The 19325-nt window shown below is 39.0% G+C and overlaps 1 protein-coding gene across 1 annotated transcript; it reads left to right on the top strand.

Moving 5' to 3' along the window:
- The first annotated feature begins 246 nt into the window (after positions 1 to 246).
- Tyrp1 (tyrosinase related protein 1) lies at positions 247 to 19034 on the top strand. Its single transcript, XM_035438956.1, has 7 exons — positions 247 to 631; positions 2793 to 3115; positions 5755 to 5959; positions 10240 to 10407; positions 12220 to 12399; positions 17148 to 17294; positions 18124 to 19034. The coding sequence occupies exons 1-7, from the start codon at positions 247 to 249 to the stop codon at positions 18327 to 18329; spliced, it is 1614 nt and encodes a 537-aa protein (XP_035294847.1). The 3' UTR covers positions 18330 to 19034.
- The last annotated feature ends 291 nt before the right edge of the window (positions 19035 to 19325 follow it).

Genomic DNA, 19325 nt, shown 5'->3' with positions numbered 1-19325 from the left:
GAGTGGACTCAGTGATCTAGGTATGATGCTGGATATTTAAAAGTAAATTGTTTTTATTTATGTTTAGAAATGTTGTTTCACTTGGAAGGATCCCATTTTGGTACAGGTTGGGACAAGTCCTCAAAAGAAGTTTTGTAACTCAGTTTGCCTTTCTTTTTTCAGCTGTCTTTGGATCTGAGTACCCAGTCTCCTCTGTGCAAAGAGCAGCACACTAGATCTGTGTCCTGTAATCTTGCTTCCAGAAGAATGAAATCTTACAAAATTTTCCCCTTGGCCTCTATCTTCCTCTCCCTGACGGTTTTTCATCAGGTCTGGGCTCAATTTCCACGAGAGTGTGCCAATGTTGAGGCTCTGAGAAGTAGGGTGTGTTGCCCAGACCTGTCCCCTTCCTCTGGACCTGGGACTGACCCCTGTGGCTCATCATTGGGAAGAGGAAGGTGTGTGGCTGTGACCGCAGACTCCCGACCCCACAGCCCTCATTACCCCCACGATGGCAGAGATGACCGAGAAGTCTGGCCTCTGAGGTTCTTCAATAGGACGTGTCAGTGCAATGGTAATTTCTCAGGACACAACTGTGGGACCTGTCGTGCTGGGTGGAGAGGAGCTGAATGCAACCAGAAGATTCTCACAGGTGAGTGGAGAGATGGGGACACAGTTTCACAGAATGAGACTCAAGGCTATACACAGCATACAGAACGCTGAATCACCAAAGTAAGGAAACATCTACAAATCCTAAGAGCTCAACCACCTTTCCCCAGCTGAGCAAACTGAAGGTTAGGGAGCTGAGGAAATTTATCTGGTTATAGAAGTTTGGGTTTGAAGCACATTCCTTTTAACTAATAGCACTTCCATAGGTCTGGAGAGATGGCTCAGGGAGTGGTAAGAGCCCTTGCTAACTAAGCAGGAGAACCTGATTTCAGATCCTCAGCACCCACCTTAGAAACCAGGTATGGCCATATATGCCTGGAACCCCAGTGCCAAGGGTGGGAGACAGGTGAATTTCTGGGGGTTTGAAAAACCACAGGTATAGCCAAAAAAGTAGGGAACACCTGTGAGAGACCCTGTCTTAAGAAAATGAGGTAGTGAGAGCAGACACCTGACACTCTCCTCTGGTCTTTACACTCATGCATATGTCCCCTCCACACAAAGTGTTTTCTTCAAAAACTACTTAAGCAATCACTGTATGTTAGGAACTGATTTTTTATCACTAGAGGTGCTTATACTAGTCTTTGTACATTAGATTCAGACAGGTCAAATTCATAGGTCTGGACTTTTGGCAAGCATAGGAAACCACTAAGCTCTATCTAGCTCTAACAACACAGCCTCTCCAAGCAGCCATGGTGACCCATAATTCCTCACTGTGGTGATGGCATGTCTGCATTTTAGATGGAGGAGCAGGTGTGTGAAGTATTAAACAGTAAAAGCACTTCCTTGTTTTTCCGGTTTTACAGACTATCTTTTGAGAATTTATTATCACCCAAGTCCTGGTCTAATGTGTGTGTGTGTGTGTGTGTGTGTGTGTGTGTGTGTGTGTGTGTGTGCTTGTGTATGCACACTCTTTAATCTTTGTGTCTTTGTATTTTTATCCAAATACCACATACACAAAAATTGAGCGTAAAAAAAAAAAAGTGCCAAAAGACAGAAAACTCTCTGTTTTAACTACTATGCTGTGCACCCATCTCCCTTGGTTTTATAAGATTATAATGTTTAGAAAGTACAAAATTCCACTGTTTGGTGGTGAGACATGCCTTTAATCCCAGCACTCAGGAAACAGAAGCAGGAGGATCTCTGAGTTCGACTACAATCTGGTCTACAGAGAAAGTTCCAGAAACCCTATCTCAAAAAAAAAATGCCAATAATGAACAGAAATAAATATGACAATATCACAGAACCATAAATCGTCGTGTAAGATAAAGAAAGCTTTTAGAAACTAAAGAGAAAATGTTGTGGGGTATTTACCATATAAGGCTGCTTAGACATGGGTTTTAGGAAGTCTTTATTAGCAGAACAGTGACTACACTGAGTGCTCAGGAACCCAGTGTAGCACTGAGCCCTTCTAAGGATGAGCTGACATACTTCAGTTAACAAGAACAGTTAGGCATAAGGAGAACTAAACAAACTAAAAAGTAGTGTTAGTGCATTTAGAGACTTTCCTACAACTATATGGACTTTGATGGATTAAGCCTTTGTTTTAGTTTTGGCAGGTGGTGCTGTCTATGCGCTGAGTTTTACAGCCTGATTGGCACTTCCATCATGGAGTCAGTTGTGATAAAGTCTGGGGCCCTGCTACAGTAAATTGCTGAGACAAAGGGGGAAAGGAAAAGAAATCAGTCAAAACAAAGATTTAATTAGGGATATTTTTAATAACATACAGATTGGGAATCCATGATCAAAAATTCCAAAATTCCCCAAACTCTGAAAGTTTTCAAGCCCAACATGGTGTCACAAGTGGAAAGCCCCATACTGTTAATCTTGTTTTAAACACAAAAGAATGAAACTGTGATTAAAATTGTCTTCAGGCTATGTGAATAGCAGGGTATTTATGAAACAAGTAATTGTACAATTAGCTTTGGACCCAATCCCCACAATATAATATATAAGAAAATATTTCAAAATCTGTAAACTCCAATACATGTCTGGTCCCAAGCATGTTGGGAATGACACTTAACCAGTTTAATAACTTATAAAAGATTTGAATGGATGTGCATATGGCCATCAATGGATACAGGAGGCATAGGATGTTGTAATATGATTGTACTAATTCTCACATCTTAATCTTTTCATATTTAAAGTCAGGAGAAATCTTCTTGACTTAAGTACAGAAGAAAAGAGCCACTTTGTCAGAGCCTTGGATATGGCAAAGCGTACAACTCACCCTCAATTTGTCATTGCCACAAGGAGGTCAGAAGACATACTGGGACCAGATGGCAACACACCGCAATTCGAGAACATTTCCATTTACAACTACTTTGTTTGGACACACTATTATTCAGTCAAGAAAACCTTCCTTGGGGTGGGGCAGGAAAGCTTTGGTGATGTGGATTTCTCTCATGAAGGACCAGCTTTTCTCACGTGGCATAGGTACCATCTGCTACAGCTGGAGAGAGACATGCAGGTATGCTCCATCTTGGTTTTTAGGTCCCTATGTGTAAATCACTGTGATTCACTTTGTACTGAATGACAAGAATGAGCTGTGACAGAGTAATCACGATATCAAGATACTTGTGACTTCCAGGTAAGATTCTTCCCCTTGATTCATCAGCCTTGATCTTTTGTGCGGTGAGATCAAAGTAATGTTGAGGATGAGAAAAACAATGGAGAACTGGTTTGGGCAAGAATTAAAAGTTTGGAGATTTTCTAGAGCTTGATAACCAGAACAGAACGATTAATGAAACAAAACAAATCTCGGTTTCCAGGTCTTCGTCCTGAACTAGGGAATGTATGCAGGCGCCACCTCCTGGGCAGTGGTGTACCTGCATGTCTCACTCTTCATTCTCAAAACAGCTGATGTTTCTAGAGCTTAAATCCTTTCAGGCTCACTGAACCACATTTTTCCATACCTCCAACCGCAGTAAGCCTTACATAAAAGCCCCACACAAAAGCATTTTATTGATGGGTGTGTTCATTTTCTTGGAGGTAGTAATCATTTCACTCTGTGTGTTTGTGTGTATATGTAAGTGTGTATATATATATATATATATGTATGTGTGTGTGTGTGTGTGTGTGTGTGTGTATCAAAACATCATTTAACACACCTTTAATATATAACTAGTTTCTAAAAGGACCTAAATATGACATGTATTTGGACCCGGATTTTCATTTGAAATCTAGATTTTTAAAGGGGAGCATAAAGCAGACCTCAACTCAAGCACTCAAAATGCACTAACACATTTAGTACCACAAATATCTTATTGTTGTCTTTTCACTAACTGAACTACTTTGTGAGACAAATATTGTCATTCAGAGTGAATAACAGTGAACAGTCTAGGGCTTGTGAGTTTAGCTCAACCATGGAACACTTGCTTAGCAAGCACAAGGACCTACAAGCAGTCCCCAGTCCCAATAAAATTGTTTACTGTTGGATCTCAATTATTGTCTATAAACTAGTTTGTTTCTTATATGAAGCAACAGTGATAAATCTCAATCCCAAAGTTAAAGTCTTAAAATTAACTAAAATTATCTAAAAAAAAAAAAGTCAAAACTCACTGATTTGTTGATTTCCTAGGCACTGTGCTAGCATTTCAAGGGAAAACAACAGTTAGAAGAGCCAGAATTGATGCACTGCAATACAGAGTAAGACAGCTGACAGTAGTCTGTCAAATGTCCTCTCAGCATCATGTTTTAAAGCTCTGATTACAAGGAAGACATTTAATAGATTATGAGTAGATAAATCTGTCATCAGTAACTGACTCTAGGTCTTCTTTGCCTCGAGGCATTTTCCCAAGGACACATGAGAATTTGCAAAGTGGGTGGGAAATGTCTCAGGCCCTGGTTCTGCTGTGTAACTTCTACTTCCATGACTTAGTTTTCTAGCACAAGGCATCACCATGTTCCAGGCTAACTGTGACACACAACACCATATGAATGTGCTCTGGTCCCCCAGTGTCAGCTGCCCAGCCACAAATGGTGTTGATTCATAATGAGCCCTTGGAAGTTGTCACAAACTTTTGTGAAGCACAGTGACAGGTATGAGTAACACAAACCCCTTAGTGATCGATAACTAGGGGTGCCTTGAAAAGTGTCTGCGCTCTAAAACACCCAAGGACAAAGAGATGCCTACCAGACAGGAGCCACGGGAAAGGAGCAGAAATGAACCAGGTGCTTGAAAGACGTGGAAGGCAAAAGCAGCGCCACACTAAATCTCACCCTCTGAAAACTATTCCCCAAGGGCCAAAAGAAAGAGAATGAGGGAAGCAATGTGTCCTTGGTCTCAAGCATTTTCAAAAAGTGTGAAATGGTTTGTAAGTGGAAACTAGGTCACTGGTCTTAAGAACAATAGGCCCAGAATTCATTCTGCTTCTGTTTAGCATTTTGTCTGCTAGCTTCAGGCAGATGCCTGTCTTCCTAGTTGAGCTTTGCAGCACAGGTCTTTAAACAAAACTCCTTTTGTGCTTTGCAAAGGGAGTCGGTAGGAGACAAAATACTCGTTCTGTCAGCAAACCAGGATTTACCTAACTGTAGTTGTTTGGACCACAGTAAGAACAAAACCCCAAAACTTATTGTCCCACATATCACTTCAAAGCTGAGGTCACGTGCTACTAAGAGTTGATGGTGCTTCCATAAAAATAGGAAGGTGGAGCCAGGCCTTGGTGGTGCATGGCTTTAATCCCAGAAGTCTGGAGGCAGACCTCTGTAGTTTGAGGCCAACTTGGTCTACAAAGTCTAAAACAGCCAGAGCTGTTACTCAAACCCTGTGTGTGGTGGTGATGGGGGTGTATTTTGACATAACTAGTAGAAACACTATTATCTGCCAACAATGAAAACAATGCTTTCCCCAAATTGTTTGTAGAAATTTCTGCATGAAGTGAGTTTCATTGCTTCTAATGCCAAATGACTCCTAGAACTAAATTACAAGCTTTGTTCAATAAGGTCCTTGACTTCTCTGGGATCCCAGTCATTATTGTTGCATTCATTGGTTCCTTAGCACATAGAGAGAGCTATGTGCTAAGGACAGAAAAGGACACCAGAGTCAAGCAAGCCAAGAGAGAGGGTGTAAGTGGAAGCAGGGACCAATAATGGATTTCTGTGATCTAGGAGATGCTGCAAGAGCCTTCTTTCTCCCTTCCTTACTGGAATTTTGCAACTGGGAAAAACGTCTGTGATATTTGCACCGATGACTTGATGGGATCCAGAAGCAACTTCGATTCTACTCTTATAAGCCCCAACTCTGTCTTTTCTCAATGGAGAGTGGTCTGCGAGTCCTTAGAAGATTATGACACCATGGGAACACTTTGTAACAGTAAGAACCAAATGACAGTTACTATTCATGATTCTGTATTAGATAAAGAGACTGTGCGGCCTGCAAGGTCTTCCTTCAGAATGAATTCTGCTACCATTGCAGATGCACATTGAGCAACTAGGAGACCCCAGGCAGTCTGCAAGGTGCTCTGGGAAATACAAAGTACCTGTGTATGTGATTATTTGTCTTCAGCCAATTGATCAGTACATGGCTAACTTTAATTTCAAGAATCCTAGAGTATATTAATCCTCTTAATACACTAAGCACTGCTTAGCAGTCATGAGTCTTGGTTTGGAATTTTACTGAAAATGCCCCCAAAGAATATCTGACACATGCAAAATTTAGTTGGAACTGCTCTGGGAGCAGAACAAAAAGGTGGGAAGCCAAAAAAGGAAAAGTCCATGTTTATTCAGAGACCTAAAATCCAAAAGGAATACCTTTCATAGGGATACACTCCAGAAAAGAATGATGTAGTAACAATGCCCGCAGGCTCACTGCTCTCAGCTCTCCTAAAGACAATAAATACTCATTGTGCCTCTACCACAGAACATTTCTGCCACATACTGGTCTATTCATGAGATCCCCTTTTTCTTCCATGAAACACAGTACCCTCCCTGTGCTACTAATACAGTCTTAATTGTTGGTGTTCTCTATATATATTTTTTTTTTGGTTTTTCTTCCAGCATTTTCAGATACTTTAAATATTTGATTTTCCATATGAAAATTAGCATTGTGATTTATTATTATCTTTGGGATCTATTACTCTGCTTGCATTTTATGTACCAATTTTTGTATTGCTTTGCAAGGTTAAAAAGAGAGTAGTTTAAAGATATCCAAGGAACTAAGTACATTTTTCTCACTATTAAAAAAGTATTTAGCTTTGTATTAGTATAAGAAATATGATAATCCATGGAAGTTTCCTTTAGCAGTCTAACACCTGAGCAATTGGTTCCACCTTGTGACAGAGGAATGAAACTGAATGTCAGAGTAGCTTCATATACTAGCACATTCATCTTTCTCACCAGGCTGCTATGTTTGGGGCTGGGAGTTCTTACAAATTTCCTGCCATGCTGATAATTAGACATACTCATGTGGGGTGTGTGTGTGTGTGTGTGTGTGTGTGTGTGTGTGTGTGTGTGTGTGTGTGTGTTCATGTTCATGAATGTACAGATACACTCATGTATATATGTGTGTAAGCCATAGAACACCTTCAGTTGTTATTCTGTTAGCTCTGTCTACCTATTTTCTTTTAGTTTTAAGACACTGTCTCACTGTGTAGCTCTGGCTGGCCTGCAACTTACTACATAGCCCAGAGTGGCCTCTGACTCATAAAGATCCAACTGCTAGACTGTTTCTGTCTCTCAAGGGCTGGGACTAAAGTCAAGCTCTAGACTCCATCTGGCTTTGGGACCAGGTAGTAGGGGAGCAAGGCTTCTTACTGCTCCAGAACTCATCAGCCTGGGGCTGATGACTCACTACCAAGCCTGGGGCTCTACCTGTCTCCGCCTTTCCAATGCTGACATTGCAAGTGTACCTTAATGAACTTCATCTTTTCTTCTGTGGGTTCTTGGATCAAACTCAGGTCTCAAGCACTTGACTTTTATAAGCTATCTTCCCAGCATAGAAAGAAAAAATTTTTTAAAAGTCAATGAAAATATGGCATAAAAAGAGGAAATAAAAGTGAAGCTATTTCATTTTGTCATAGCTTTTCCTATCACTCAATTTAACAAGCCTTACAACTTTGTGAAAAGTTAAAGAGTACTTATTGTTCATTAAAACAAATTTTAAGATTGTCCATTGTGACAATTCAAGACTTAAAAATCAAACATCATATTTATTGAACATGGTAAACAGGGCTGGCAAGATGGCTCTGCAAGTAAAAGTTCATGTTGCCAAGACTGATGACCTGAATTCAATTCCTAGGACCCACATGGCTATCCTCCGACCTCTACATTTGCACACATAGACACACACACATAGTATGAGATTCTTACTACATGTCATAAATTCTCATGGAAATTACTTCTTTTTTGTCCTACTTCTGTCTGAGAATATTTTATTCATTTCACAGTTGCATTTGCATCTTCTTCAGAAGATTGGTGCATGCACGCACTTAGATCAATCTTTCCTTGGAGATTCCAGACTTATATCATGACTTGCTTGTTTCACTAGATTTAGTGTACAGAAAAGTGAGTTAGTGACACGCGGCATTCTTTCAGCCCTCATAATGCATCTATGATCCATCACATGAAAAGCACTGGTTCTTCACAGGATTTCTTAAAATCTTTTTTTCCCTCACACATTCTGAACTTCTCATTCATTCCAATGTGGAAATTTTAAAGGACATTAGTGACTGAATTGGCAGAAGTTGTCCATGTGCAAACTAAATTTAAGAACTATTGGGATAAAATTAAAATGGCTCAGATAGTTTTTTTTTTTTTTAACTACCCAAAGTCTCAATCATGTCATGAAACTCCATAAGGTGAAGTAGGGTGCAGTTGCTGACAACCAAAGTAAACTGTACATTCAAGCTTCATGGGATTTACTGATTATTCCCCAAAAAATAATCCCCAAAATACCAGCATAAAGTCAGACTTTAGTTGGGGCCTGAAGGTTTTTGAGGATAATCTATAGCCCCAAAATGTAAACAGGTCTATGTTTTGTTGTTATGGCATTTAATGGCTGTTATGCTAATGCAGAAGGTAGGCAGAACTGTACCTAGGATGCACTATAGGACATTTGTGAATGAGGAGCAAAACAAGCTGAAGTTGCAATGCTGTCCCTCACGGGCCAATGGATTGCTTGCCTCATCCCTGTGGGGCACTTACGAGCCGCCTGTCAGTCACCATGGCATATTCATGAAAAGTGCTCTTAACCATTCTTGCCCTGCCCAGCTCACTTGAGGCTCATTTTCCTCCATTCTCCAATGAAATAAGCTGGGACCTTGACTTCTTCACCATACGACTCTAGTCTAGTTTTTAATCATCCCTGCAGTCTGCTCTGCTCTTTGCAAGCTCTTCACTGAAGAGATTCCTTTTTACAGCCATAGTGAAGCATGCACCAGCTCCTTGTCACTCCTGGAAAACATCAAGCGCTGCGCCAGGAATGATGAGAGAGGGCTCATATCCTCATGAGACAAACAGAAGGAAGCTTGTGGCTTTGTGCGACTGTCCCTCTCTAGACTACTCACCTTGTAAAATGACTCTGACTTTACTTACAGAACTACTCCCCCAGTCATTCAGTATTCCTTGTACATCTATTCTTTATGATTCTCTCTCTCTCTCTCTCTCTCTCTCTCTCTCTCTCTCTCTCTCTCTCTTGCTCTCGTTCTCTCTCTCTCTCCCTGTGTGTGTGTCTATCATTCCCTCTCTCTCTTTACCTTTCTTCCCTCCCATAAGGCATTCATACTACCCTTCAAAAAAGTTTAATGATGACATTAACTGATTAAAAAAGAAAAAAGATGGAAAACATTTGTTAACTGAAATAAGCAAGGCATTGGTGGCACAAGCCTTTAGTCTCAGCACTTAAGAGGCAAAGGCAGTAGGATCTCTGTGAGTTTGAGGCCAGCCTGGTCTACAGAGTGAGTCACAGGACAGGCTCCAAAGCTATACAGAGAAAAGCTGGCTTGAAAAAAACAAAAATAAAACAACCACAACAACAAAAGCAAAAGCAAAGTATAACAAGGAGATTTAGGGAATATTCTTTCTTATTTCTCTGAAGACTTATAACAGCTAGCATTTTGGTAAAATTTTCATATATGTGATATATGAAATATATATATGGGTTTTTGGGGGGATTGCTGTTGTTTTGGGGTTTGGTTTCTGAGACATGTAGCCTTGGCTGTCCTGGAACTGGCTCTGAAGACCAGGCTTGAACTCAGAGATTCACCTGCCTCATCTTCCTGAATGCTAGGATTAAAGGCATGTGCTTACAATTTAGTTTTCTTTTCAGTTTTATAAGATTACTTTTAACAAAATTTAGTTTCTCACGTTCTCACATCCTTTTAATAAAGCTTGTTGCAACTTAGCAGCACTCAGGCCCATGTCTGTCAATACAATTGTTTTTCCTTCCAATGTTTGGAAATACCAGGTTGTCTCAACTCATGAAAACAGGACCGTGTAATTAAGATGTCTTTCACAGTAAGCATGTCTTTTCATATTTCTTCCACAAGGGTCTAGTTTTCAGTATTTTGACTGTATCTAAGAGAGCAGTGCTCTGACCTATAGACATTCTTTAACTGTATGCATGCCTTTAACTGTATGCATGCCTTTCCTCCCTAGGCACAGAGGGTGGGCCCATCAGGAGAAATCCAGCAGGAAACGTGGGGAGACCAGCAGTGCAGCGTCTTCCTGCTCCACAGGATGTCACTCAGTGCTTGGAGGTTGGGGTGTTTGACACACCTCCTTTTTATTCCAATTCTACAAACAGCTTTCGAAACACAGTGGAAGGCAAGTAAACAAACAAACTAAAAAACTGGTGTTTTAATTAATTTAGTTAGGAAAATAAGTTGGAGAGCCCCAAATGGGATGTTTTTTTAAAGGACTTTGAATGCCATATTGATCACATTGGTTTATATGAACTGGCTGTTGATTTTGATTTACTCATAATTCTGATTCAAAAATAAAGGGCATATCAGACTATATTTGATTATCAGAGAAAAAACATCATAGGGAATTATTGTTCAAACCTCTTAAATTTCCACAGTCTCTTAAACTTAGTGCCTGGCAGTTATCAGGCTTCATGTGTAGTAACTTCACACTGTAGTAACACAGGTGTCTTTCATGGCCATAAAATTGTTTCTTTAGAAAAGATAAGATTAACAATTATTTTAAGTCTCAAATATTTGACAGTCTATAAGGTCTGGTTTGGGCCATTTTATTTATGTTGAAACACTTTGCAACAAAGTTTAAGGATCTACAAAAAATTGACTATGTCTACTGAGTTTTAGCTTGATTTTCTTCATTTCATAACAATAAAATTCTTCTAAAGTTAAAGAAGTATAGTTCAAATAGGTGTACTGACTTTCCCGAGACAGCCAACAATAATATATTCAAATTTCTTTTGGGGGGATGGGTGGGGTGTGAAGCAGGATTTCTCTGTGTATAGCTCTGGCTGTCCTGGAACTTGCCCTGTAGACCAGGCTGACCTCGAACTCATAGAGATCTACCTGCCTCTGCCTCCCGAGTGCTGGGATTTAAGGCCTGTGCCACCACCACCCAGCCAGATTTCTAAAGGAATATAATTATGTCTCACTTAATTTTAAGTTTCTTACTGTTAAAATTCCCCTTGAGTACCAGCATCACACTTGTTAATTGCATCAACCCCCTTCCAACAGGAATGATTCTCTCTCCTAGGATCAGAGATATGTAAATTCAATCACTAATTTTAATACTATTCCCTTTTACTATCAAAATTGTATACTCTCCTTATGTTTATTTAAATCATACTAACTAACTAACAGAACTGAGGATTTACTACAATATTTACTACCTATAAACACTAAACTGGCATCTAGAAAGCTAAAGTTCTGATTTTTAAAGCAATTTGTTCAGTATACTCCTTGAGTGAAAAAGTTAGGGAAAAATGAATGAATGAATGAATGAATGAATGAGTGAATGTATATACATGGTAGTTCAACCCAGTCAAACACATTAACTCTATCACAAATCACAAGCCTTCCAATTGTTTGCTGGCCTATTTGGCATTTATCCTCAACTGCCTAGTATGTAGAGGGGCTATAAAAATTCTCTAAATATTTTGACAGGATTATTTCCAGATGTTTAAAACTGTATAGAAAAAGAGGGAAACTGGGGACATTTTAGCATTGCCACAAAATTAATTTTCTGAAAATAAATACACTGGCAGACATTAAAAAGGAGGAAGGTCGGAGAGCTTCCAGGACAGTGACAGCGGTGCTCCCAGTGGTGGAAGCAGTAACTGGTGGATTTCCACTGTCTCTGTTTCTGTGCAGAACGATCTGTGCCTTGTCAAAATTCAGCACTCATATATTTTGACTGCTATCTTTTGCAGGTTGTTATTGTTAACCTAGAAGCTACATTTGGAATGCAACACGACCCACTCAGAACTAACCTAGTTCAAGTATAGCAAGCAAATGTCATCACCCATTAATACAGAGAAGCAACACTATCATACTGAGGCACAATTTAGCCTGGCGAGCTTTGAAAAGTAGTTTCTTAATATAATCACTGCTGTTGACTCTCAATACTCTCCACTATTTTCATCCCTACATTCAAATGTAGGTTACAGTGATCCCACGGGGAAATACGACCCTGCTGTTCGAAGCCTTCACAACCTGGCCCACCTCTTCCTGAATGGAACGGGAGGACAAACGCATCTGTCTCCCAATGATCCAATTTTTGTCCTCCTGCATACCTTCACTGATGCAGTCTTTGACGAATGGCTAAGGAGGCACAATGCTGGTGAGATGCTTTCATATGATTTTGCAGGCTTTGCAAAGGGATTATTCTGATGGTGTGGTTATCAATTTAAGCTAGCACTTGACAACCATTAAATATGCTCCAAAATAAAGATGCAGTAGCTCTCCCATCCAGTTGTTGTCAAATACTCAAAAACACTTTGAGTACTGCAGAAGTCTCTCAATGCCATTACCGTTAAAATGTCACTATGGCATTTTTGTCATGAAAAAATGACTCCCATGTGTTCCAAGTTTTTCTTACTCATATTTTCCAACAAACCTTCTCATTGCTTTTTAATATAAATGGAAGAATGTTACAGATCTTTCCTTGGGTTCCACAAAAGACTAAAAGTGCCATATCCATAATCTGTGGTTCTGAGTTGTATTACTTTATGGCATCACAGAAATTGAAATTTGCTCAACTTGAAAAGTTAAGTTTTATGTCACACCATAGGAAATCTCTTTTAAGTTCATTTCAATGCATTCTTTAAAATATTATTTTAGAGACCTCATTTACTGCACTCCTACTCAGCCAAGAGAAATATGTTGCTTTTCAAAACCATGAAAGTACTCACACTGGTTTAAACATCATAAATTTTCATACTTTGGAAATGTTCTGAATTTTAGCTGCTGCACTTTTATCATGTATACACAGTACTGAATATTAGCTGTCTATTGCTTTATGTATACAGTGAGGCCCTCACACTCCCCTGTGCATATCAGAAACCTCTATTGCAACCTTCCCCAGATCATTCATCTATGTGTTGGTCAAAATATGTTATTCTGTCAGACATCATTTAGGAAACAAGTAATTTGCCAGGTATGGTAATATTCATAATTCTAGTACTCAGAAGTTTAAAGTTGAAGATCAAGAGTTTAAGGCCAGTCTGGGCTATAAAGGGAGGTGCTGTCTCAAAAAATGAAAATCAAACAGGCAATTCATTCATAAATACTTGCACAATTATCAATCTGTTATGAATTCATTAATTGGCATTCTGCTTCATATTTCATGTGTATTTAAATGCATAACAGCAACAGACAATGAAAAACCTACTTACACTGTTAGTTTCTGTCTTAGTCTCTATTCTATTGCAGTGAAGAGACACCATGACCCAGACAGCTGTTGTAAGTGCTAACATTTAACTGGATGCTTACTTAATAGTTTCAGAATGTTACTCCATTAGCATCATGGTGAGAAGCAGACAGTTATGGTGCTGTAGCACAGTAGCTGAGAGCTTAGTTAGAGTGGGCTTTTGAAACCTCAAAGCCCACCCCAGTGACACACCTCCTCTAATAAAGTCACACCTACTCCAAAAAGACCACACCTCCTAATCCTCCTAATCCTTCTAATTCTTCTCAGATCTAGTCCATGAAAACTAAGCATTTAAATATATGGCCCTATTTGGATCATTCTCATTCAAACCACTGTAATTTCTTTAAAATAAAATAAGAAATTAACATTTTTTGATTCAATCTGAGTACAGTAATCTACATTTTTCCACTTCCCTAACTTTACAATCATAATCTCCACTCCTTATTCCATACCTGTACTTCAGGCACTTGTGCTTTTTACCAATCCCTCCAGTGTTCAACTTAATAATTGTAAGAAAAGATTGTTCTGTTTACAATAATAGATATCACTTTGGGAGTGCTTTACCAGATTATTTTTATTATAACACTACATAAACTGGAATTAATAGCAAAAGCAGCTCTAAGTATAGGCTTTGAAGAACTAGCCAAAAATATACAAGCAATATCTATACAGCCACTCCCAATGCTGTAAGTGTTCAATTTCTCAAAGGAAATGGAAATGGTCTCCTGTTACAGTTTTCTAGAAACCATGAAAACATGTACAATTCTATCTTTCATACTCTGGTTGAAAAATAATTATTGCTCATCCATATAAATTTGTTAAATATTCTCCAGGTCTAATCTAAAGGTTATTGATGAATCAGAACACTGTGTTTTCTTATTGTTCCCCAGTCCCCTCTGCTTGAGATCTGTACAGTTTAAGGATTCTCAGCTACGAGGCAGTCAGTGGTTAGAGAAAGGCCATACATAAACAGTAGTCAGCCTGTGACATTTTTCTGATAAAATATAATCTTAAACTATAGAAAATTTGCATGAAAATGAAAATTGCCAAATCAGATACCTTCTCAAATCTCCCATTTATTTCTAAACATCCACTGGGAAAGGATATCATGAAGTATTGAGAGCAGCAAAGTAAGAACTTGGGACAAATCTTTAAACAGTTCCACAAAGCAGGAGACTAACAGTCCACGTGCAGAAAGGATGGGGTTGATTTCTGACCTCTATCACTGGTTTTAAACATATCGAAAAATTTTCAGAAATCAGAATTGTAGAATTATAAAAATCCAAAGTCAGAATAACAACCTGGAAAAAAGCTAAAACAGGTTGTTTTCTTACAATATGATGCTGCAGAATCCTATTGTTGGGCACAAAACAATACAGTACAACACATCCCAGTGCCAGCAACAATTATATTCACTCCTATTTACTAACTTTGTGGGCTTGTTTTTGTTTGCTTCTTTCTTTCTTTCTTTTTTTCTTTCTTCCTTCCTTCCTTCCTTCCTTCCTTCCTTCCTTCCTTCCTTCCTTCCTTTCTTTTGAGACAGAGTCTTACTATGTAGTCCTGTCTCTAGTGAAACTAGCTATGTAAGCTAGGATGAACTCAAACCCACAAAGATCTGCCTGTCTTTTCCTCTCGCCACTACTATTATAAATCTGAATAACATAAAATTCAATATCCCTCTTTCATTTCTTTAGAATTATGTGTTGTTTCACATATTGTAGCCCAGAGTTCCATGCATTTTTTTTTTTCAGAAGAAAACAGTTTGTGGGCAGGAGAGGCAGCTCAGGGTTTAAGAGCACTGACTGTTCTTCCAGAGGTCCTGAGTTCAATTCCCAGCAACCACATGGTGGCTCACAACCATCTGTAATGGGATCTGTGCCCTCTTCTGGCTTGCACTGTATACATGATAAATAAATAAATCTTTAAAAAAGAAAGAATGAAAGAAAGAAAGAAAGAAAGAAAGAAAGAAAGAAAGAAAGAAAGAAAGCAGTTTGTATATTTCCCAAGACAATTACTACTTCTTGAGCGAGGAAAGAAATGAAGCAATCGTAAATTCTTTCACAAAAATTAGTTGAGCACCTGATGTGTCCCGGACTAGAATGTTTTCTAGATATCAGAAGCAGCATGCAGAACTTAGAAGTAGCTCCGTCCTGGAATTTTCCTGCCTGTTAGTAGAAATTAAAATAGCCAAATGTAAATAAATATAGTATAGTAGAAAGTGGAAAGGTTTGTAAGCAAATAAAACCAGAAAATGAGATTGAGAATTCAATGCAGGCAAAAGGAAAAAAGGTCCTCCCAAAACAAAGGAACAGGAAGGAGCCTCATCTGGCTGGAGTAGATGTGCATTGGGAAGAGGAGGTGGGAGAAAGTGGAATTTGCAGGAAAATGGGAAGACACTCAAGGTCACTGCATTACACCATTGGAGAAATGGAGATCCTTAGAAGGACCTTGCCCATGAAAGTTACAGGTGATCCAATTGTGACTGTTGCTTTTGCTATGATTCCTTTGCCCTATATAGAGAACTTTATCCTTTAGCTGAAATCAAACTGAATTGAAAGTGCTTGTCAGGACTCAATAGACAGGCAAAATGGAGAGTTTAGAATTGTAGCTGGATTATGAGGCTCAACATGTAACTTTTCACGGGTGACTAAAACTAAAACAGGATGTGGTGCTTTGAGGAGCAGAAGTTGAACATCTCTGCTCAGTGTCTAGACCAATACTTAGCACCAGTAGGCACTCAATACATTTGAATAAATACTTGATTCCCTGTTGTTTATGGTAAAGCTAAAGTCACAAAATGTAAAAGCTGTCACCATTTCTGTAACTGACTTTTTGTCAAAGTAAATGCTGAGTCATCCTTCCATGAAGCCTTCCAAAAATAACAAGCCTCCTGTAAACAGAAACCCCAATCCCTGACTGACCTCACATAGGTGTCCAAAGGAAGCAGTTAGTGTCCCTCTAGGCACAGATCCAGCCAGGTTTTGTGGTACCCCATGGTGTTTAATAGCACTCCCATAGATAAAGCTTAACAAGAGAAACACAGCACGGATTAGACATGAAGCACCTATCCTTACTTTCATCCTTGATGACAGAAAGCCATTTAAAAAAAAAAATGCCTTCCGTTTAAAAGTCTAATTTAGATAGAAAGAGGAAAAATGGCAGGAAGCAAATTGATTCAGAAATCAGATTCAATTTTAAGAATCTTTTGCTAATGGAAAAGGGTGGGAATAGATTTAATATTGATTTCTCTCAAAGTAAACAAAAAAACACAAATTTAAACAGATATATTTAAGGTCAAGGACAACCATCTCTTGAGTTTGAATCACAGACCATGACAGAGAATGGGCAGGTCTGGCTCTTCACTGGCTGAAAAAGGTTTTGTGGATTTCCTTAAATTAGCTTGTGTAGTTTGAAAACAGAAGACTAGTTGAGACTCTTATACAGCAGTGTTACTCAAGTCCTCTGACTTTAAAGATTCTATCAGTTGGTGGCAGCGCATTTACCCTGTTCTGCAGTGACACTTGCCTTGTGCCTATACTTGCTGTAAACTATGAGAACACTTTCCACATGCTCCTTGTACAATAGCCACCTTCAGAGCATAACAACTACTCTGATACCAACTTCCTGCCTACTTACAAGTTGCCTTTGGAATATTTTAGATATTTCTACATTCCCATTGGAAAATGCTCCCATTGGACATAACAGACAATATAACATGGTACCATTCTGGCCTCCGGTTACCAACACAGAGATGTTTGTTACTGCTCCAGACAACCTTGGATATGCTTACGAAGTTCAATGGCCAGGTCAGTGTTGTCAGTGTATTCTTATTGTGCTGTTCTCAGAAAGCAAATCTGTCATCTTAAAGGTAAGGTCCTCACAGTGTGCTGGGGTTGGTATGCTCTGTTGGATATGAAGCTTTCCCATAGATTCTGTTTGGGAATAAAAAGTGAGAATTCTTCATCTTACTGGGTACTCACTCTGACCCAGTACTGAGATAATTGAACAGCTCTCTATCTTATTTAATCTTCATAATCTTTAGAGGCAAGTACTTTATTTCTCATTTTGCAAATAAAGAAACTCAAACTTAGAAATTAATTCTAGCACTAGAGAGTCAATGTTTCCAGCCAAGGAGAGAATGAGTTTTCAACTTAAATACCTGTGATGTCACCAATTACTCATGAGACCATGCCACTTCTTTTTATTTATAAATGAAGATGAAGTGAAATATTCAAAGCTGCTTTTGTGATATATAAAATTCAAGACTTTCAGTTGTAAATTTTCCTCAACAAAAGTACCAAAATATAGTGAAAGATCACAGAACTTGGAACTTGGGGAAAAAACTGGACTCTAAAACCAGAAATCCTTCCTATAGCCCATGGACCCTGGGCAGAGTCTGAATTGTTTCACCTATCATGTCTTTAACTTTGGAATGGCAATAACATTAATCTCAGTATGGCTTTTCACAAAGGGAATTAAGAAGCACCTTCAAGAAGGCAGGTGCTAGGTAATATGGTCAATCTGAAGATGAGGGTCTCTCCTAGAGTGCCTTGAGCAGTGACTAAATGTGAGTTGTCCAATTTTGGTGATAGTTAATTAAATTTTCATTTTGCTCTCATCTTATTTTTCCAATAGGTCAGGAGTTCACCACATCTGAAATCATTACAATTGCTATAGTGGCTGGACTGTTACTTGTGGCCGTCATTTTTGTGGGAGCCTCTTGTCTGATCCGTTCTAGAAGCTCCAAGAATGAAGTCAATCAGCCTCTTCTCACTGATCACTACCAACGCTATGCTGAGGAATATGAGGAGCTCCCGAATCCTAATCAGTCCATGGTCTGACTGCCACCTGTCCTCTAACTCAGGAGAATGGAAACAACCAGATTGAAACACAGTTATCACCCATATTTCCTTTTGCTTCCTTCCTTTCTTACACAGATGTGTGTCGGAATTAAAGCACTGCATTTTAGAGATGAGAATTCAGAATCTGTTCAATGGGTTCTAGTCATTTGTTCTATTTAAGATGGCATATTATACCAGCTACATAATACCTGAGAGGATAATGTGATGAGCTTTGTTGTATTCTAAAGATTGCCTAAGTGCTGCGAATAAGCAATGCTTCTGCACAGAAAAATAAGTTTGATATAAAATCCTCTATATCAATTGTACAAGTGGTCATTCTTACACTGTTAACATGTGAGTGTATTGCTATTATTGATGCTGGTCAACAGAGACAAAGGCAGCCATGTTACATTACATTACTTTGTAAACAAATAAGATCCTGATTAGCTTTCTAAGACTGGTCTCATTTTGGCTTCGGCATGTATAATTTGGGCTCAGGTGCAAGGCCACAACAAAGTCACAATTCTTGCCACACTTTGTAAAGATGAAAGCTTCACTTTACTGGAATACAGCTTCTATTGTGTGTTTGCCACTGTGTACTTGGGCTTAGTTCTCTGGACAAGAAGCTGCCCATTCCACAGTTCACCTCCTAATTCTAGTGTCTTAGAGGTCTGCAGAGAAGGAGTAAGACAAAGGGCATGGTGTTTTGTGGAGAATCTCAAATATATCTGCTTCACTTCAACATTCTTTTACAACTTATCAGCCTTCTGTGTATTTCAAAATAAACATAATACGATCTTGTTTCATTGGTTTCAGTTTTTCAGAGAGGTTTTCTTTTTTCCATCTATTTTTTTTTTAAGAAAAAGCCTGACTCTGTTGCCCCAGCAGGGCTGGGACCCTCTATATAGACCAGGCTGGTCTAAAATTCACAGAAACCCATCTGCCTCTGCCTCCCCCAGTACTGGAGTTAAAGATGTGCGCCACCACATCTGGCCT

This window comes from Cricetulus griseus, chromosome 2 (assembly GCF_003668045.3).
Source record: "Cricetulus griseus strain 17A/GY chromosome 2, alternate assembly CriGri-PICRH-1.0, whole genome shotgun sequence".
NCBI lineage: Eukaryota > Metazoa > Chordata > Mammalia > Rodentia > Cricetidae > Cricetulus > Cricetulus griseus.
This window is presented reverse-complemented; position numbering and strand designations above follow the sequence as displayed.

Bases quoted from the DNA above. Each gene is read 5' to 3' on its own strand.
- Tyrp1 (XM_035438956.1), top strand. From the start codon at position 247: ATGAAATCTTACAAAATTTTCCCCTTGGCCTCTATCTTCCTCTCCCTG. The intron at 632-2,792 runs GTGAGTGGAGAG...TCATATTTAAAG, and splicing joins CAACCAGAAGATTCTCACAG to TCAGGAGAAATCTTCTTGAC. The intron at 17,295-18,123 runs GTCAGTGTTGTC...TTTTTCCAATAG, and splicing joins TTACGAAGTTCAATGGCCAG to GTCAGGAGTTCACCACATCT.